Below are 22,194 nucleotides of genomic sequence, written 5' to 3' on the forward strand. Positions count from 1 at the left end.
TGATTTATAAACAAAATATCGCCTTGAACGTACTTTCCGCTTCCGCATTCTTCATAACACTTACGCTGAATGTCCTACGCCTTCCCTATTCTACTTACGGAACGAATGCGGCACCAGTTTAGTTTTTTTCCTTAAGTTGAATAGGGAAGGCGTAGGACATTCAGCGTAAGTGTTATGAAGAATGCGGAAGCGGAAAGTACGTTCAAGGGGATATTTTGTTTATAAACGGTTGTATTTTTTTCGAAAATGACCGATCGTTTCTCTAGATAAGACTCTTATTCCTCATCTGGTATCGTTTAAAGCCCTTGAAGCTGCACTGAAACTGCAGTTTGGACCTTCAATCTCTTGGTAGCCATTGAAATGCACTATATGGAGAAAAATCCTGGAATGTTTTCCTCAAAAACCTTCATTTCTTTTCGACTGACGAAAGAAAGACATGAACATCTTGGATGACATGGGGGTGAGTAAATTTATCAGGAAAAGTATATTTAAAAGTGAACTAATCCTTTAAGACGTAAGAGTATCCTTTGACCAGTGGCGTGCTGTGGTGTTCTGAAATGAGGAGGCACATTTTTTATTTATTTATGAAATTCATGTGCATTACTCTAACGGTGACACATCTTCCTTGTTAAATGAACATTACTTTACATTACATCAAAAAAGAAAAAAAAAGAAACCAAATACAATTCTATTGTGTAATTTTACATTAACAATGTAATGTTCTATTTATCAAAACCAAGTCAATCTCATCAAGTTAGTGTTTTAAGCATTTCTACATTCATTCCAAAATAATAACTAAAGGCAATAATAATTTAAACAATATATTTTATTGGTGTATTGATGTTTTTCTTTTTAATTGTCAACTTACGCTATTTTGGATCATCGTAAACACCGTCTGTCACAGACACGATTTCACCAAGCTGATTGCACTAAAAAACCCTGCAATCATCATGTTTTCAGTCCATTTCAAGTTTGATTTTGACATGACATAAAGAGGTGATATCTAACTGGGTGATCTGTTTACTTTTCAATTAGCTTCCCATTGACACCGTCATTTGTTCAGTCAAACTGAACAACACTCTATAAGCATTACAGTTTTTTACAGACGCTAGGACACATTTCTCAATACTTAGGTCACTTTTGCAAAACTCTTCACACAGTTCTCCTAACCAACCTTCTTGGCAAAGCAGTTAATTTCACAATCAAAATGCACTACAACTACCAAAACACTGTATTCAGGTCTCAAATCAAAAGGTTGACAGCAAAGGTTGACAGCCGACAAACACACTTTGTCACCCACAAAACAATGACCTGAAAAACACTAACAACATGTAGCATTATACAGTGTTTTCTTATGAAAAACAAGGACACATCTCTGTTTATAATTCACTGCAATATATGTTACTGAAATGAATCAGACATGATGCAGAATTCGTCAATATTTTATGTCGTTTATTTTTTATAATTTTTTTATAATTCCAAAATACAAGAATTTGTATACACATCATCCACTGATACAGATACAATTCAATTGTTTTTATAGCATTTAATTTTAAGATTTAAAATATATTTCATTAAAATATTACTGTAGGAATGTAGCAAATTGCTGTCTTATTGAGTTTTGTATTATGTTATTGTTTTGAACATAAGTTTAACAGTTTTGAAAACAGTATGTAAGCATGTGCAAATTAGTCTGTACGTACAACGAGTTTTGGCAGTTGTCGGAGTGAGAAAAGAATTCATGAAATTTGAGAGATGTAGTCATTGAATGAATTTTGTGTCAAAGCAATTATAATTGATCCTCAGTTTAGCCCACATAGACTTCTGTTGTGCTCACTGTGTGAAGAGTTTTGCAAAAGTGACCTAAGTATTGAGAAATGTGTCCTAGCGTCTGTAAAAAACTGTAAACTCAGGGTTGCCAGGTTTTCACAACAAAACCCACCCAATTGCTCCTCAAAATTAGCCCAAAACTAGCCCAATGGCATTTCAGGAGGATCCCATGGAAAAAAATCGTGTTCCGGGAGGTAAAATTCACGTTTTTGACAGGGCTCTGCTGGTAAAATTCACATTTCAGGGGCTAAATATCACGTTATTTTGGGTCTATTTAACCCGCAGACATGAAAAACAACTTTGCGGCAATAAAAGTAGCCCAATTCCGCTGAAAAACCAAGGACTTGGCAACACTGACTAAGCTCCCGTACGAACTGAACTTAGCTTTTTATTCAACTCAGAATTGGTGTGTGTGTGCATGTGTGTAACAAAAATGAATAAAATGAGCAAATGTTCCAAATGATCCCTCAATTTGTCTTTCTCTTCCAAGACTTAGGCCAGGGGTCACTGTGATTTTGCCAAGTAAGACATGTTCCTGGATCAACATATTTTGTTGATCCTGGAACAACATTCCAGTCTGAAAGTTTAGTCTTAACCCTATTCCTACCCCTACACCTAATCCTACCCATAACTTATCCCTAAAATCAGAGGGAAATGATAGTTGCAGAACACTGTTGTGGAAGCACCTAACCCTGGTTGCAAGCCTAAACTTGACATAAATGTTAAACTTGTCCCTCAAATCTGTTGACTGGAATGTTGATCCAGGAACATGTCTGTTGGCAAAATCACAGTGGCCTAGGCCATGAGTGTCCAATCCTTCTCAAGATCTACTAGGCATACTAAACTTCCAGTCAGGTGTGTTGAAGCAAGTTAAAGCTAAACTTTGCAGGCCAGTTTATATTAAAACTGTGGTATGTTATCCATTTAAATGTGTAGGTAGCTGTTTTTCATAACAAATGCTATAGATAAAAAAGAAAAAAAAAAGTGCCCCCAATGTTCAAACCAAAACTATTTAATTGCCAGCCTTATTATTTCTGCTTCAAACGAAGAGTTCCTGAACACAAGCATTTTTTTCGATTATGCAAATAAACTAAGCCAGTGAAGATAAGCTTACAAGGATAATACGCAGGTATGTAATTATATTTGTAAAGTAAGAAACCGGTTTATTTGACTTCCTGATACTATTGCCGTTCGTTTAGGAATATTTACACAAGACCACATCAAAGGCATTTCATCCAATATGAAAATTAGGTCAAAATTAGGTTCAAATGTGTCTGACTTCTTTCTGCAGAAGACAACATACGACGTTTAAAGGGTTAGTTTATCCAAAAATGAAAATAATGTCATTAATTACTCACACTTAAGACCTTCATTGATCTTCAGAACGCAAATTAAGATATTTTTGTTCTAATCCAATGGCTCAGTGAGGACTTCATAGGAAGCAACATTTCCTCTCTCAAGATCCATAAAGGTACTAAAAACATATTTAAATCAGTTCATGTGAGTACAGTGGTTCAATATTAATATTATAAAGCGACAAAAATATTTTTGGTGCACCAAAAAAAAACAAAATAACGACTTATTTAGTGATGGCCGATTTCAAAACACTGCTTCAGGAAGATTCGGAGCATAATGAATCAGCGTGTCGAATCAGCAGTTCGGATCGTGCGTCAAACTGCTGAAATCACGTGACTTTGGCGCTCTGAACTGCGGATTCGACACGCTGATTCATAACTCTCCGAATCTTCCTGAAGCAGTGTTTTGAAATCGACCATCACTAAATAAGTTATTTTGTTTTTGTCTTACGGGTGTAGAACGACATGAGGGTGAGTAATAAATTACATTATTTTCATTTTTGGGTGAACTAACCCTTTAAGTTATAATTTACAGACATGTAACTATTTGCTATAGTGTGTGTGTGTGTGTTGACTAATGTATCTTTAATCATTGGCTCACTGAAATGACAAAATAAAAAAGATTCAGATAGGTACGTTTTTAATTAGTGCAAAAGCAATAAGGATAATGTTGGAAAAAATTGGATGACTCTTTACAAAATGCATTACATTTCCATTGAAGGCTATCTGTATCCTCCTGTGGCACAGCCTTCTTCATGGACAGTATTTGCATATTTGGCATATTATTTCACTCTGTAACCTACTTGTTTTACAGATTCGTGACGGGAGAAACGAAGCTTTTCAATGGTTTGAATCAATTGATTCGCAAAATGATTCAGTGTTTCGAAACACTGTACACTGGTGACCTCTGCTGGTGAAAACAGCATCGGATTTGCACGAACCAGGCCTATTACAATGTCTAAGGGAGGAGTTTGCAATGTTATATAGGCTTAATACCATAAGTAAATGAATCGTTAACAGTTTCATCCATCCAGTTTCAGCCAACACCTTGCATAATTGTGGGCTAGGCCTATTTATTGATTGTGAACACCTCTGAAACCACAAGCCTCTTAGATATAGCGATTCCTGTTTTCTCCAAAGTTCAGACCTTTTGAAATGATAATTAAGACTTTTACCATTTAAGATATTTAAAGGGGACATATAATGAAAATCGGGTGCCCGGTGCATCTTCCACCCTGGTAACTTTGTTTTGGCAAGCCTTTCTCTGCAAGCATGTGAAAAAAATGAGCCGCTCAGATTTCACTCCCCTTGTTACATAGGAAGGGGATCTTATTACCTCCCTTTAATATGCACGTTTCCATGCACGGGGCCGCCATTTTGTTTTCGCAATATATGCAAATATGGCAAAAGTCGAGCAAAGCATGCTAACTGTTCTATCATTGGCTGCACAGACGAGCACAAACACTATTTAGAGTCTCATTAGCTTGGATAGCCTGCAATTTGACCCTGGCAAGCTTGATTGTTTCTGTCCAAGCAATGTTTTGGAAAAAAAATATTAAAGCATTCAAAGCATTTGATAGCAATCATAAACATTAGCCTGTGTGTATGGCTTTGTCTGACGAACATGTACGCTATAGTGGCCGTCCATACGGGTTTTGCACAAAAGATGAACATGACGACACATGCTAGTGGATGAGTTGAATCAACTCCACAGCAACTACATAAATTTATCCACTAACCATTCAGAAACGTCCAGTTTCATTCTAAAAGTTGTAACTTCTTCCTGAGTCTCTCCATCAATGTCGACTCCGGTTTGAACAATGTAAGGCTGAACACCGTTACTGTCAATCCTCATTTTGGCTGCGTGAGATTCTCCAGCTTTGTTGTTGTTGAGCTGTTAAAGCTCCGCCCTCTTCTGGAATGTGGGCGGGGAGCAGCAGCTCATTTGCATTTAAAGGGACACATACAAAAACTTTGTGTTTTTACTTGCACCCAAACGGGCAAATTTGACAAGCTATAGCTTAATAAATGATCTTAAATCAGAAGGCAATATGTACAATATGTTTTTCGGCAGTCATGAACTTGTAGATAATTTGAGTCCTTAGAAGTTCGTGTATCAAATGTGATACAGTAGGATTTATAGGGTTAACATTTTTTAATAAAATTGGATAACACTGACTTTCATTGTATGAGAGAAAAAAAATTCACAGAAGTAAATCATACAGTTTTGAAAAAGAGGACATGCTTTTAATTACTTTAAGTGAATTAAATGTAAATTTTAGCTTTAATGCTAACATATTTTAAAGGGTTAGTTCACCCAAAAATGAAAATAATGTCATTTATTACTCACCCTCATGCCGTTCCACACCCGTGAGACCTTCATTCATCTTCAGAACACAAATTAAGATATTTTTGATGAAATTCGATGGCTCAGTGAGGCCTGCATTGAAAGCAATGACATTTCCTCTCTCAAGATCCATAAAGGTACTAAAACATATTAAATAAGTTCATGTGAGTACAATGGTTCAATAATATAAAGCAATAAGAATACTTTTTGTGTGCCAAAAAAACAAAATTACTTTTTAACAATATCTAGTGATGGCTGATTTCATAACACTGCTTCATGAAGCTTCGGAGCTTTACGAATCGAATCAGTGAATCGAAGCGCCAAAGTCACGTGATTTCAGCAGTTTGGTAGCTTGACACGTGATCTGAATCACTGATTCGACTCAAAAGATTCATAACTCTCCGAAGCAGTGTTTTGAAATCGGCCATCACTAAATATTGTTAAAAAGTCTTTTTTTTTAATTTTTTTTATTGCTTTATAATATAAATATTGAACCACTTTTCTCACATGAACTGATTTAAATATGTCTTTAGTAGCTTTCTGGACCTTGAAAGTGTTAATTACCTTGCTGTCAATGCAGGCTTCACTGAGCCAGCGGATTTCATCAAAAATATCTTAATTTGTGTTCTGAAGATGAACAAAGGTCTTACGGATGTAGAACGACATGAAGGTGAGTAATAAATTACATTATTTTATTTCTTTTGTGTGAACTAACCCCTTAAGTCTTCTGGCTTTTTCTTAAATTTGTTAAAAATGCAAAATCATGAGTAGATGAGTGCTAAATCACACCAAAGCATGTGTGCTTAAAATTCATAAAGCACAACGACACAACCAGTTTGACACTACAGAACTTTACTTGAATTGAATCCAAGTTCATTGTCTATACAAGATATATTTACAATGTCTGAAAGAGGGGAAAGAAACAATAAAATACTAGATTCAACTGAGGTATTAGCTAAAAGCATGTACATGTATTTAACTCGTAAATATCAATCATGATAAACAGTTCGAGATGTGTCATCTGCTTTAGAAAACATCTTATATCACAACATGAGGTAGGAGAGCAATGTCTCATTTTCATGCAAGAGCAAACCTAAAAAAAAAAAAAAAAAAAAAAAAAAAACACTGTAGGATTGGCAACATATTATGCAATGATACACAGAAACACTGCATTTCATATCGCAGAATTACAACTCAAATATCTTTGCTGTTTACAAAAGTCGTAAACAATATCATTTCCATTACAGTGTTGAGTGTGTTCTCCAGCAACAACAAAAAAGCATCACATCTGTATTTTTTTTTAGTATTCATGTCTCAGTTACACATTACAAAAAGGTGTGATGAAGATAATAGGGACACATGCTGTGCTGGCAGGTAGTTATTTGTATACTACGTGTATTTTTACCAATATAAAAATGTATATATTTGTATTTTCTTTTGTCTCGTTTTGCCATTAATCAGCTCAAGGGAGCCACAGTATTCATTATCCCCTGTAAAATGGGATATTTTCCTTCAGAATGCAAAATACATGGGAGCTTTGCTGGAAAACTCTAGTATAAGATTGCTTTATGGTACAATTTTGCTAATTATATCATACCAGGCCTATAAACATCATCATATTCAACACCTCCCAATTATGTACAACATTTTCTGCATTAATCTGTTTAATACTGCAAAAGCCAAAAAAAAAAAAAAAAAAAAAAAAAAAGGTTTGTCGTTTCTAGAGTCTAAAGAGTACTGTAATCCTATGCCCAGAATTCAACATGGCATTCTACATAGAAGATATACAGCGCCCCCCTGTGTACAAAATGCAATTTACACGTTTCATAGAATCGTTAAAAATGAAAAGGTACTCTAAAAAGCTTCAGAAATACACTTTAATACCCAAAAACTATCAAAAACAGCATTGAAACTGGCTGCTACAGAGGTAACTGTGGTGAAAATAAAAGAAACCTAATACTGATTGTACAGAAATTGTAGTCGACACACTGTGTGTAATGTATTACAGTGATGAAAACAAATGCTACAATCTCTCAAAAGAACTACACATGATGTCAGAGCTATATATATATATATATATATATATATATATATATATATATATATATATATATAAAAAAAGAAATCGCTCCTTTCAGAAAGCATTAAGCATTTGCCACTGACAGTCTCTCATATATCAAAAGTCTCTGGTATCTATATTAGGCATATTTTATGCCCATTTACATAAAGACTACTTTTTTCAGACAATATGGAGGAACGTTTGTTTGAAAGCTTGTATATGTGAGAGAGAATACAAAAGAAAGGAAAAAAAAAAAAAATCACTGCATTTTAGCAATAATGAATCTTTGTTTTAGCATAATATAGTATCTAACAATACATGCATTATTTCACTCCCTTCTTTGTAAGAAATGCTCATATATATATATATTTTTTTTTTTGGGGGAGAAGAGGAAAAGCTGAAAAGCCAGCCAAAATAACAACAGGTTGTCAGACGCAGTGGGGTCCAGTGAAATGGATGAAATGACCCACTGTAGGGAGACACTGAGGTACCGGTCACTGTTCCCAATCCCCGATGGATGGATGGAGCGCAGGGGTTCTGAGCGTCATGCATCCCACCCCCTACACCACCTCACACACACACACATCAACAAACACTCTTCAAAAACAATATAAAAGCTTGGGATGCACCCAGCTTTTGCAAATGTGATCAGAAACCTTGAAAGATTATTTATAAGAATTTAGTTAATATATTAATGACTACCTTATGTACAAAGTGTATATAAATCTTTATTAGTTAATACATTAAATAATTTCTGAATAAAAGTTCCAAAAAATGGCAAAGCACTCATTTACAATATAGTCTCAATTCTTCATTGCTGGATATATTCACATAAGTCAGGGCGTTTTCCTCTCTTACATCCAAGAGGTTTTGCACTGTACACATTATCAGGTTTAGAAAAACGCTGTGTCTTGGCTGATTTTGAAACCGGTGAGTTGTGCACAGTGGAATGTTCTAGATAAGTACATCGTGAAAGAAGAAGCCTGTATTTCCGTCTAATATTGTTTATAAACTCACTTGGAAGTGAAGAACGAATGAACAAACTGTACTAAAACAGTTGATGTATGGGTGGGGCATCAAAGGCAGCTGTCCCATTATACGGAGTGACTGGGAGCTGACGTCCCTCCCTTGACCCCCTGTCTGTTTTCCTCGTCTCTGTCAGACCTGTTTGTTCAGTCATCCAGAATAATGACACAGAGGAATGAAGAGGGGAAATATGAAAAGAAAAGAAAAGTCTAGGCTAAACACCCGATACATGACGGCCAAATCATTTAACCTGGAATAATCCAGCATTGAAAAACTAGATAATTTATCAGCATAAAGAAATCAGCTGTGGTTTATGAGAGATTGTGACTCTCTAATTGCACTACTAATGGATCCTTGAGGAACTTCACTAAGAAAATGACAAAGTGTGTGCTTTGCTTGAAGATACACTTTAAAAATGCTGGGTTATAAATGACCCAATTTGGGTTAAAAATGGACAAACCCAACAATTGTTTAAAAATTACTATATTCCTCACTTAAAATTAACCCAAAATAGATTGGAAATGAACATGTTTCATAAATTAAACTTTTAATTGCTTATTAATAAATGTACCTTTTGATTATTATTGTTGCCTCTAATAATTATGTGTCTAATTTCCAGCAATTTTGGGTTCATTTTAAGCCAGCCATGTGCTAATTTTTAAACAATAGCTGGGTTAAATAAAACTACCCAGCATGTTGGACAAACATTTAACCCAACCGCTGGGTCAAAACAACCTAATCATTGGGTTTGTCCATATTTAATCCAGCATTTTTTAGAGTGTAGGATGTTGATCTACTCAATCTAGTTAATCTACTGAGAACTGAGTTTCATAGTGTTCTCCAGCAGGGGGCGAATGTGAGTCTTTGCTTGCTTACTGCATCACACAGGAATGAACTGAGTTGTTTGTTATACCAGCCTGCAAAGGGTCAGCAGTGCAGACAGGAAACATATAATCAACACCAGACCGAAAAGACAGACGGAGGGAAAGAAAATGGAGGGGAGAAGGAAAGGAAGAGGGATTATGGTCTTAAACCAGGGGGGCCTCAGTAAGGGGCGCCTCTCTGCGTTTCTGAACCACTTGTGTGAAATATAATGACTTAAAACATAATATTTTACTGAGATTTTTGTGATATTAACAAAAACTTCTCCCATTTTTTTTTCTGTGAGAAATGATGATACACATATTGAAAATAAAAAAGTAAACATCCACATGGTTTCTTGCGGCTGCAGGGCATTGGCGTCTTGCTGTTTGGCATCCTGTGTGACAGGTAGTATTTTACTGAGTGTCAGTTTTGTTTCCAGTATCCAAAGAGCTGGGACAGGAAAAGCACTCAAGCACTGTCCCAACGCCACAGGAGGCAAAAAAGTCCTGAAAAGAAACGCCTCCTCTGTCCCATCAGCCTCTCAGCACGACTATAAATTAAAACAAACCGAGACACGAAAAGTCTTTTTAAATTAAACACAAACACTGAGGGAACACAAAGGGAAACGTTTATGGGAGAGCTGCTCTTTTCTGCAGAGCTTGTCTTGTGTTTGTCTGTGTCTCTGCAGGGAGTGGGCAAGCGTGTTCCTGGGCTACAGGCGTGGAAGTGTGCGAGAGAGGGGGTGAGCAGTTTATCCGGAGGTTACCTCAGGGGCCGGTGAAATGGGGGAATGCTGGGATTGGGGGCTTGCAGAGGGGGTTGGGGGCTGGGCAGGGCTACTGCTGCGGCTCCCCTTGGTGCCAGACTGGGTCATCTGCAGCTGAAGCTGAGAGATCATGAGCTCCAGCTTCTCTCTGGCCTCCCGTTCTCTGCACAGCTCCTCCTGCAGTTCCTGCCGCTCCGCCTCGGCACGCTCCAGACGCCGGCGAAGCTCGCACAGCTGCACGCAGAACGAGAGGTGTTAGAAATGGGAACGCTCAAAATATTTCATATAACACAAAATTGAACACCAGTGACTTCTGCACAGTGGAGAAAATCTATATCGCCACGACAAAAGACCAACTGAACTGAATGTGAGCGTAAAACATCAGATAATACAATCATTGTTGCTCTATTGCATTATCTTCACTGTATCAGTGCGGTTAATGAACTTACTCTGACAGAAAGTCATCAATTTCAGAAAATGTTTTGAGCAATGTCATATCTAATGCAGTGTTATTTAAGTATTATGTGCATGCTATTATAGTATTATTTTTATAATTTAATTTCTCATTTTCAAGTTTTAGTAATTTTGTTATGTGGTTTTTAAATGTTTCTAATATAGCTTAAATTATTTTATTTTATATTAGTTTTTCTATGTAAAATTTGTATTTTAATACATTGTTTAATTACCAATAGTTAATAGTTTTGGTTAAAAATATCACTAATCTGATGAGACAGACTCCATTTACCCCTGGATTTAGCAACCTTAAAGGATTAACACTAAATCAATGGTTCTCAAAATGTGATACTCTAACACAATTCTGTAAATAAATGATAGTAAACATGAACTTCATCTCCAGAGCTGCTTTGAGAGTCACAAGCTTTTTACAATTTAATTTGAGAAAAACTACCTTCAAATGCACTCTGAAACTGAAACGATCTTCGCGACAAACCGTCAAAATAAAAGTGCGGTTTAACTTCAAGAAATAAATCACTACTGTAGCTTATACAAAAATGTACTTCTCAAAGTAATAATAAAAATATTGTTTCTAAGGAATAACTCACAACCAATATATTATTTCATCCATGTTTTAAAAGTATACAGTTTTGTTGTGCAGCATCTTATTTGACAAAAGATAAAAATAAAATGTTTTGTTGCACATTGTTATATTTTCATCCGATTACATTTTTATTAAAATTGTTAAAGTTATATTAAAGAAAGTTATATAAATTTGTATTTATAAGGAAAACACAGAATTTAGGGAAAAATAAAATGAATTTCACGGGGCCCGAAGTTAAAAGGTAGCTTCTCTGTGGAGTTTAATTGTGAACAAGCAAGTTTACATGCTCACATTAAGTCTAACAAATATGTGGAAAGCATTTCCTTCCCCATTAATGGTAGGTAAATGAATAAATATCGATATTGTATGAAAATGTGATATTATCTTTGGCCATTTCGCGTGGATGGTCTGATTTGATTAGACTGGATATTTGTTCTAAAAAGTTTGAGAACTACTGCCCTAATTAATCGCTGAAATCAGGCCCAGTGTGCAAGTCAGCCAGACATTGGCTCCCATCTCAGTGTGTGTGCGCATCTCTCTCCCCGTTACTGATTCACTCCCACACACAGATGAGCTGTGCTGATACATGCAACATATTGCATTGGGCACAGGAATAATTCACATCACTGCACCAGAGAGTCATCCGAGCACGCTCAGATAGGCCCTGCCCTCTTGCTGCGATCCCTGCATTTACCTGCGCGTTATACTGCGCCTCCTGTTCTTTGGGTTGGCAGGCACAGCTCTGCTGCCTGAGCTGCTCCAGTCGGTGTTCCAGCTGTCTCTGCTCCTGCCGCACCTCCCCCAGTCTCTGAGCATGCTCAGTGTGCACCGCCTCCAGCTCGTTCTGCAGCTCCAGCTGCTCCGCAGACAACTCCCTCAGCCTGGCTGCCTCGCCTCCGCGCACCGCTTCCAGCTCCTACGCACACACACACACATATCAAGACATGCATCAAACAATGAGTGGCAAAGGTCAGGGGTTTGTAGTGGACGATTCGAGGGTGATAAAGCTCAACTGGAACATACTCCACTCTGCTCTGGCCTTCACCTTTACACTCACTGTAACAAGGTCACTCTCTTTTCACAGGACCACAAAAGAGCTTCTCAGATACACAACTAGTCCATCTCCCTCACTCTGATCAAACCTCTAGTGAGCTGCCTATTTAGAGGAGCATTTTTAGACATCATATGCGTCCAGCCGACATGAAGGCTGCTCCAAACAGAAGGCAGCAAAATCACGCTGCGTTTTAAGAGACCCGTTTAGGCCAAAATCTAGGGCAGAATCGCATGAATCACTTTGCGGATGAAGCAATCCCAGATGCAATACGACAAGCTTAATGACTTTCATGGCAGCAGGAAATGATTATGAACATTGTATATGCACATGTTTATGCATCAGTGTGTATGCAACGTTTAGATAAAAATTGCATCTGATTAAAAAAGTACTATTTTATTGATTATGTGTGTTTGCTATGTATTATTTGTGCTTATGAAACTTAAAAGGCAGGGGGTTTTAAACTAGGGTATGCAAATGTGCTTGTATTAAAGTATGATATAATAAAATATGTTTTAATTAACTGAATAAAAAACACATTTACTCAATTTGATATTACTACTTTTTCCTTCTTAAGCATTATTGAATGATTGTATTCTATTGTTAGCCCAAGTTTTTAATAATAAGAAATAACTTTCTATCTTAAAATAAGTTATAAAAATAAGGTATTGATTCTATCTTATTTTCTTTAATAGTGAACAGAAAAAATATACAGTCAACTTAGTTAAAAATATTATAAAATATGATTTTTTTTAAATTAAAATCTATATAAAAAAAGATTATCTAATTTTATTTAATATTGAACAGAAAATATATATTTAAATATTTTTTAAATAAAAAAAATCTATAAAAAATAAGATTCTATCTAACTTTCTTTAATATTGAACAGAAAATTTATTTTTCAATTTTTTTTAATAAAAATAATCTATAAAAAAATATTTTTATAAATTTAAATGTATTTATTTATTAATCTATTTTATTTTCTTTAATAGTGAACATAAAATATATACAGTCAACTTAATAAAAAATAAAAATTCCCAGGTAATACTTTAATATTTTAGGATTTAGTAGTGACCATATAAAAGCAAATTAATTCATTTTAGAAACAACATGTTTTCTTTTTTAAAATCACACTTAATATTTTTTTCCCTATAAAATGTAAATGTTCATTACACATTAAATATATATATTGTAACCTTTAATTTATAATTAAGCACCATAGAGTCATGTGCCGTTAGCACATGTTAACATCAGTCCCTATTTTAATCAACTGTGAGCATTAGTACAAAGCCAATAAGTTACTTATGCGTCATGACGCATCCTTAAAAGGTCGCTGCCTATGTAGGCAGCAGACAGCTCATTAGGGTTTGGAACAGAGCCTGTGTGTGTCAAGTAGGGATGATTTGTCTAATTTGACTGTCTCACCATCTCCAGCTGCAGCTGTTTCTGAAGGGTGGAATTGAGCTTCTCTTGCTGCCGCCGGTACATCTGCACAATCTCCAGCATGATCCTGTCCTTGTCGTCCTCCGTTCCGCTGTCTTTTCCCGCCGTGGGAATGGGGGCGTGCTGCTTGCCGCCCGAGCTAGTCTCCATGGCGACTGGCGGAGGAGGTTGGCGGCGCTCGTGCGCTTCGCCCGCGTGGTGGGATTTGGCCTCCTCTGCGACAGAGGAAGGAGATGCGGGAAGATCTGAAGGAAGGGAAGAAAGAGTTAACCACACACACACACACACCTTATCTGTCATGTGCTGAAAGTCTGTGTGACTAATTCTCTGTGGGTGTCTCTCTTTGAAGGTCAGCATAGAGGGGAAGGGCTGGAAGTATCACACAGAAATGTGGAGATTTTCTCAATTTAAAGCATTTTTTAGTGCTGCACACGCTCTACATACAAATCACCTGCACCAGGCAAACCGCAGCTGCTTAGCATGTATGTTTAGATGAGCAATACAGGAGTCCAGAGGGACTGAGAGAGAGAGAGATTCAGCTCATTTAAATGTAGGACAGGCAGGCTGCAGGTCTGGCACTGCGGAGCCGAATAACAGCCTCGCTCTGCTGCTAGCCTCTACTGTGACTAAGACCTGTCTGTCACACTCAGAAGAATGAGTCAGAGATGGAGAACGAGAGACGGAAGGGACACGGGGAGCCAGGATGGAGAACGCGTACATGGAAAAAAGAGAGACAGACTGAGGAAGAGAGACGGAGGACGCGTGTATAGTGAAGGATACATGGAAGAAAGTGAGACAGATTGATGAAAAAAGGGAGGAGGGACAGAGAACAGGTGCATATATAAAAGACAGACAGATTGAGGAAGAGGGTCAGGGGAAGAAAAAGAGAAGATGAAGGAAGAGAGGAAGGGGGTGTCTGGATATAGAAGTGATAGACAGAGACAGACAGATGAAGAAGGAAAGACACAGGATAGTATGGATAGAGAACAGATACAGGGAAAAAAAAAAAAAAAAAAGAGAAATGAGAGATGGAGGAGGATGGCAAATGAGTGGATATAACAAAAATACCAAGAGATGGGGGAAGAAAGAAAAACAGATGAGTAAATAGAGACAGGGAGCTTGGATGGAGAACGAATACATGAAAGAAAGAGAGACGGATTGAGAAAGAGACAGGGAAGATAGTGATAGAGATGAAAGAAGAGAGGCAGGGGGCCTAGATGGAGAACGGGTACATGGAAGAATAAGAGACCGGCTGAAGACGAGAGATAGACAGATGAAGGGAGGAACGCTCGCATGAGGTGGTTTTTCAGGCAAAACTGCCATGGTTTTGCTGTTTTGTGCTGTAGGCAACGTGGATTTTGTCAGATGGCATTCGGGATTTCTGCGTTCACGTACGGTGGCTCTGAATTGTCAAAACGTCTCTCAAAATGCGTGCCACGGATGTGAAAAACGCAGAAAATCAAACCTGATCCGAATATTTTTTTGACGGACTAAAGTTTCGGAGGCAGTGTGCAAACGTGATTGACATAACGTGAGGTCGAATTTAATTTTTAACGTGCGAAAATTTCACATGCGAATTTCAGACTCAGTGTGCAAAGGCCTTAAGGGGCTTTCCTTGCCATTAATGACTGAATAACACGCCTATACGTCTCCTTTGATTAAAAATAATGGCTAATGCTTAAACCTACTAACATCTGTTGCCATGATTTTTGGAATGACTTATCGCGAGAGGAAAAGCTTGCACAACTTCAGTTAATGAAAACACCGTCAGATTTTATCAACATAGAAAATATCACTCTATAATGGAAACCCGGTTAATGATCGGGAGAAGAAAAAAGAGAAAGCAGTAAGCACAGAGAGGTGGGCCAGAGGGGGTTGAAGAGGATGAAAAAGTGTATAAAGGGAAAAGTGAGGCAGAGAGAGAAAGGAAGAGAGAGAGACAGGCAGAAGGAGGACAGGAGGAAATATGGTGCGCCGCAGTGGAGACCCCTCCCCCAGCACTAGAGCGATCCGACACTCGCAGGGACAGCGGCCTCCTTTCATTCCCTCTCTTCACTGGCAACTATAAAACCTGAGTTGTGCTAATCATTAGCTAGACACTTTCAGCAGCTCCTCACATTTCTGAATGAGTCAATCACATACATGTACATAAACATCTCACGTCATCATTCTTGTACATCTTGTGCTCGTATGTACTAAGGCTGCATGATTAATCGAAATTAAACTGCATGCAATTTGGCAAAGGCTGCAATTTTTTATGCGCAGCTTGTCAGTGAAGCACGGCTCTGTGATCAGTAGTAAATGCTGCTCCATCTGAAAGCCAGATGGCGCTCTCACGCAGAAACTCCAAATCCCTATCGGCATCATACTATAATAAACAGAAGATTCACATGCTTTGATTAAATGTTGCCTTTTCAAATGCATGTTATAAGTGACTCAAACTCAGTGCTTCCAGATTGAGCAGCATTTACTACTGATGATCACAGTGCTTCACTGACAAGGCATTAAAAATAATCGCACTAAGCCAAATCGGTTTAAGCGCGATTTCATATTAATTGTGATTTATCGTGCAGCCCTAGTATGTACATTCATTTACTGGGATAACTAAATAGTGTGCATGTACTGACCTGTGGTGGGCTGGCTGTCGTGGGTGAGCGCTCTTCTGCTGTAGTGTTGTTTAAGCAGGGCCCCCAGAACCTCATGGCTCACCTCTGCCTCCTTCCGCAGGGACACGTTAGGGGCCACCATCTTATCGTACGTGTACAGGTAGTAACTGCAAACATAAACCCTAATATTAGTGTACATACAACACTGAAACTGAAAACTCCAGCAATAACAGGAGAATTGTTGCTCTCAGAAAGCCATTCACACATACAGCTGAGCAGGTAATGATGCACAACAGAGATAAATCGCAATAATCAGATCATAAAAAACTAACAGGGTCTAGTTGGCAGTGTGGCAATACAATTCAATCGCTTTTTTCTTGTTGACTGACTCTAAAGGCCCTATTTTAACGATCAAAGTGCATGGTCTGATGGCGCAGGTGCACTTAGGGCGTGTCCGAACCACTTTTGCTAGTTTAACGATATAAAAAAAATGGTCAGCGGGCCAGGTGCATGGTCCAAAAGGGTTGTACCTGGTCTCTTTATGAGCAATATGTGCAATAAATCAATCAGTCTCGTCTCCCATTCCCTTCAAAAGCAGTTGTGCTTGCACTGGAATTTGTAAGCGGAAAGACTTCTCCAGAGAGGAATCCATTTGTTTTTAATATTTGAAAATGTTTGCGTGCTGCTGTGTGTAACAAGCAGAGTGTACGCGCATTTATGCACCCACCTATAGGCGCATATTACTAAAGCACCCTTTAAATACTCCAAAAATACTGCGCCATTGACTTTAGACCAGGTTTTTGTTGGTCAGTGGCGCAGTCATTTTCATTTGCCTCAAAATAGCAACACGCCAACAATGCACCTGAACACACCTTGTTTTCAGACCAGCACGCCCATGGGTGAACAGATGGGTGCGAGTGCATTTGCTATTTAAATAAATGTGGCACTAGACATGAAAATGATAACTGCGTTGGGCTGAAATTAGCACTTGCGTTGCGTGGTGTCTCATTGCGCCGGGTGTATGATAGAGCCCCGAGACAGGTCAAGTGCTCTTATTCTCCTATGATTTTTGCACATATTGGCCCAGTTTCACAGACAGGGCTTAGCCTAAACCAGGATTAGGCCTTAGTTCAATTAGGATATTTAAGTAGCTTTTATAAACGTACCCTAGAAAAAAACATTACTGGTGTGCATCTTGAGACAAAACAATGGCACTGACATATTTTAAGATCTGTCAGTACAAGTTACTTTCAGTTAAAACAGCGCAAATATGCATTTTAGTCTGGAACTAGCTTAAGCTTCGTCTGTGAAACCAGGGGATAAAGTTTACATATATTATTGTCTGAAAAGATGGGTGGTGAAAATGCCATCAAAATGTTAGGGCATTGTGGTTGGTTGCCAGTGCACTGCTATGTGGTTGCTAGAGGTGTTTCCTACAAGCCAAAATCAAAATAACCCAGGTTTCTATGATATTCTCATCCCTACATTCGGTGTATGTGACAACTATGGATTTTTGCCATTTTATCATACGCACTTGCTTCTTCCTATTGAAACCCTGGAACAAGGCCTAGGCCAAAAGGGAATGTTGGTGGAAAAAAAGAAAAAAACTACCTCGGGTGGATGATGGGGCCGTGTCCTGGTTCCTCTTTGATATCGGGAAAGAGTCGACTGAAAACTAGTGAAGGCTGCGAGTTGCCCTGTACACATAAAAACAAGCGCATATCAATATTAATGAAGCACTTTAAGGCCGTTTGAATATGAAATGGACTGTTTGATCTACATTAAAATACATGTATACACATATTTGTGCATGAATAATACAGAAGTTCTTTAAGGTCTCATTACACACAGATTATCAAGAGCATTTGCAAAGGAGCAGCTGAACAGCAATAATTACACAGAAATGTACAAACACACAGAGGGAAACTTGAGGATGCCTGAAGCAGAGTAAACAAAGAGAGCAGTACAAATATTTTGCTGTAATATCATGTATGTATGAGAGGAGCTCATCCATCAGTGACCACAGAGACAGTTAGAGCATTAATGAGGAGGATAAGAGAATGACAGCGTTTAGTCAAACAGCCCGGGTGGGTTTCTGGCTGTTTGACTTGATGTAAATGCTTGGTGAACTACACTGGGGGAGAGTTAGGCTCTGTTTACACCTCATTTTAAAAATGTCTCATGTTAAGGGTTTTTGAAAGGACGGCCTCCGATTGCGTGACTTTTGGAATTTTTTTTATTAATGAAAGAAATGTATGCTTTTATTCATCAAAGATGCATTCAATTGATTAAAAATGACATTTACAGTAAAGACATTTACCTTGTTCTTCTACAGTTGGTACATCATAATATTAAAGGTTAACATGAATTGATTTGTAGGCTACTTGCATTTAAATTACACAAGAAAATGTTTATAATAACGTTATAATACATTTTTAATGACATAATTATGTTTCTATTAATGTTTTTATATAAACATGTAAATGGTGGCCGTCATAAAACAGATTTATCCAAACATACAATAATTGAGGAACAGGTAAAAATACAGTGAATATGCAATATAGTACATATGTTTAGCAAAATGCTACTCTCCAAGTCATTTTTCTAGCTGACTAATGAGTGTTTGTATATTGAATGGCTTTTCTGGAGGTAAATCTGACATTATTTGGCATTGTACACAAGCTGTTTTATTGGCATCTTTCCGCAGTTGAAACACTGATTACTTCGGTACTTTTGTACGCATCTTTCAACATACCTTCTGATGTTCATTCATGTTTACTTTGTGTTGTAACTAGTTAAGCAGAAGAGATGATCAGTTCATCGCTTGAAACTGAGGCATTACAGCGATCGGTCACGCCACAAAAGATTGTGGCAGCAAGAGAGACGTCTATAGTCCCACTCCAATCTATGGGAAAATGGCCCAATTTTCAATTCTTGTGAGGTTTATTGTGCTTCCAATGTCACACGAATGACATTTTGATTCAAAATGGCAGGTATGAATAATAAATGTTTGGTTTGCATGAAACAGTTTGGACCCCGTTTACACCTGCCGCCTCCCACTTGTGATTAGAACACCCGAAAACGAAAAGCGGAAAGATGCAGGGTGACACCCAGATGACTGTTGGGACTCTGGTGTGATTAGATATTTCTGAATGAAATGAATGACTGAGTGAGTCAAAGACAGAACGAGAGGAAGGGGTGTGAATGAGGGAGGGTGAGGTCAGTTTTGAAGCCTGTGATCAGTATGAGTATGAGCAAGATGGAGAGAGGCTGTGACTCTATGAAGAAGAGGGTGTGTGTGAATGAATGGAGAGGCTGTTCTGTGTAAACAGAGGCAAGGAGGAGACGGGCCACTTGAAGATTGTTGTATGCAAATACAGTCTATTTCAGCTAAAGAAGCTAAATTTGTGCTGGAGATTTTAAGACTGTCCCAATTCAAGCAGACATGACCTGTATTTGCAGGTCTACTGCTTCGATAAAAAATAGGAGGGAATGTTGGCAAGATGCCTGCCTGATTAAAGGGTTAGTTCACCCAAAAATGAAAATTCTGTCATTAATTGCTCACCCTTATGTCGTTCCACACCCATGAGACCTTTGTTCATCTTCAGAACACAAATTAAGATATTTTTGATGAAATCCGAGAGCTCTATGACTCCTCTATAGACAGCAATTTACCACGTTCAAGGCCCAGAAAGGTAGAAAAGACATTGTTAAAATAATCCACGTGACTACAGTGGTTCAACCTTAATGTTATGAAGCAACGAGAATACTTTGTGCACAAAAACAAAAATAATGACTTTATTCAACAATTTCTTCTCTTCCATGCCATTCTCCTACACGGTTCACAACAGTGCAGTGCTTCCGTGTTTATGTCTGAACGCTGCTCATTATTGGCTAACGTAGAAACCGGGATGCGCTGAACGTAAACAGCGTAGGAGAGTGACACAGAAGAGAAGAAAAAGGTTATTTTTGTTTTGGTTTTGCACACAAAAAGTTCTTGTTGCTTCATAAAATTAAGGTTGAACCACTGCAGTCACATGGATTATTTTAACGATGTCTTTAGTACCTATCTGTGCACTGAAATCGTAATTAAATTGCTGTCTGTGGAGGATTCACAGAGCTCTCGGATTTCATCAAAAATATCTTAATTTGTGTTCTGAAAATGGCCTTACGGGTGTGGAACGACATGAAGGTGAGTAATTAATGACTGAATTTTAATTTTTGGGTGAACTAACCCTTTAAAGTGACTTCAGTGTAAAGCAATCCGGTACCTTTTTCTCCAGGGCGTTATCAGACAGCTTGCTGTTAGGTGGGCAGGGTGCAGGACTGGTCTTCCTCCCGTGACTGTCATCATCCACCACCTTCTGTGAGAAAACACAAACACATGCTTTATGAGCACAACCTTACTCACAAGAGTGTTTACACCTAGCTGCAAGAGTTCAGACATGTAATACATCTGATATCAGAGAGCTTGTGCACAAATCACCACACTCAATCTGTCCATCACCTCCTCTGCTCAATGCATTCAAACACGCTGCGAGGCTTGTATATGTGTGTGTGTGTGTGTGTGTGTGCGAGTCACACAGCATGAATCCAGGGCAAGCTCAGTGCTGATGGTTATCAGACACAGACAGAGCCTAATATAGCTGACACAGAAGGGAAGAGTCCTTACGCTCATCTGACACTCCAAGATTCATATGTGCTTTTCTAATGTTTATAATCCGTAACATCCTGTATTTGGCAAAGCAAACCAGAACGCGCAACGCACATCCTCGTCCCTCCATCAGAGAGAGACACTAACAGTAGTGGTTGGGTGAGTGCCAGAGGAGGAAGAAACATGTTTTATCTGGAGTAAATTACAACTTCCTGCAGACGATGGGATCTCCTGTTTCCTGTAGGCTGAAGAATGAATGGCAATGTCGTCGCACAACATAAAGCAGCTGTACGGTGGTGGGGTGACATAGCAACCCCACACCTTGGCGCTAAACGCAAGAAAATGTGCGTGTAGGAGATAGGGCTGTTTTTCTTGAGGGAAGAAGAGGACTGCAGCACGAGGGAGGGGGTGGGCAGCTGCCGAGGGGGGCAGAAACAATGAGCACACTGCAGTGGTGAGCTTGTCTAACCTTGACAAGCACACACACTATGTCTACCGGCCAATCTCGCCACACTTCAAGGCCCAGCCAGCACTCCCTCCTCACCCGTGACACACACAGTCTCCCATCCGTCTCCTTCACGTTGTCGGTTTGCATTGTGGGTTCTCATCTCTCGAGAGCCAAGTATGCAATTCTCTTGAAAAAGTCCGCTAGATAGTGCGCACGTGTCAAATTGTACCGAACTGCGACCCCAAAACCGAGGTACGTACCGAACCGTGACTACACCCCTAGAGTGTACAATATAAAATCTTGTTTTATTGTGTTTATATATAACCTTAGCATGTTTAATTTATCAAGTGAAGTCCATAATCGTATGTTTCTTAATATAGACATTTTGTATTGTAATCCACAATTGTGCAAAAATGTCTTGCCAGTCAAATATTAAATAATGAGTCATGATAAAGATATTAGGGTATTACTTTCAGTTCATTCATCATACTGGAAAAAGAAGGTCAAATCAAGTACATTGCATTGGGGGATACAGTTGGACACAGCACATTTTTATTAGGTCATGAAGGGATTCTGTGCATACTGAAAATTTGCATATTATGCAGAGTATATGTACTTTCTACACTGCAGAACCAGCAAAACAAGTATGCTATTTTGAACAGCCGTAGAGACACCACACACAATGCTT

At 38.3% G+C, this 22,194-nt stretch overlaps 1 protein-coding gene across 2 annotated transcripts in view; it reads right to left on the reverse strand.

Annotated features, from left to right (window-relative positions):
- Nucleotides 1–7,633: 7,633 nt before the first annotated feature.
- skila (SKI-like proto-oncogene a) overlaps nt 7,634–22,194 on the reverse strand; it is a 35,050-nt gene continuing 20,489 nt past the window's right edge. For both annotated transcript variants that reach the window (XM_067363831.1, XM_067363832.1), the window contains 6 exons: nt 20,676–20,768; nt 18,016–18,101; nt 16,426–16,571; nt 13,781–14,043; nt 11,999–12,220; nt 7,634–10,481 (listed from right to left, as the gene is read on the reverse strand). In XM_067363831.1, coding sequence (XP_067219932.1) covers nt 10,233–10,481; nt 11,999–12,220; nt 13,781–14,043; nt 16,426–16,571; nt 18,016–18,101; nt 20,676–20,768 — 1,059 coding nt within the window. In that variant the 3' untranslated portion in view covers nt 7,634–10,232. The remainder of the gene's footprint in view (nt 10,482–11,998; nt 12,221–13,780; nt 14,044–16,425; nt 16,572–18,015; nt 18,102–20,675; nt 20,769–22,194) is intronic.

This window comes from Chanodichthys erythropterus, chromosome 16, assembly GCF_024489055.1.
Source record: "Chanodichthys erythropterus isolate Z2021 chromosome 16, ASM2448905v1, whole genome shotgun sequence".
Lineage (NCBI taxonomy): Eukaryota > Metazoa > Chordata > Actinopteri > Cypriniformes > Xenocyprididae > Chanodichthys > Chanodichthys erythropterus.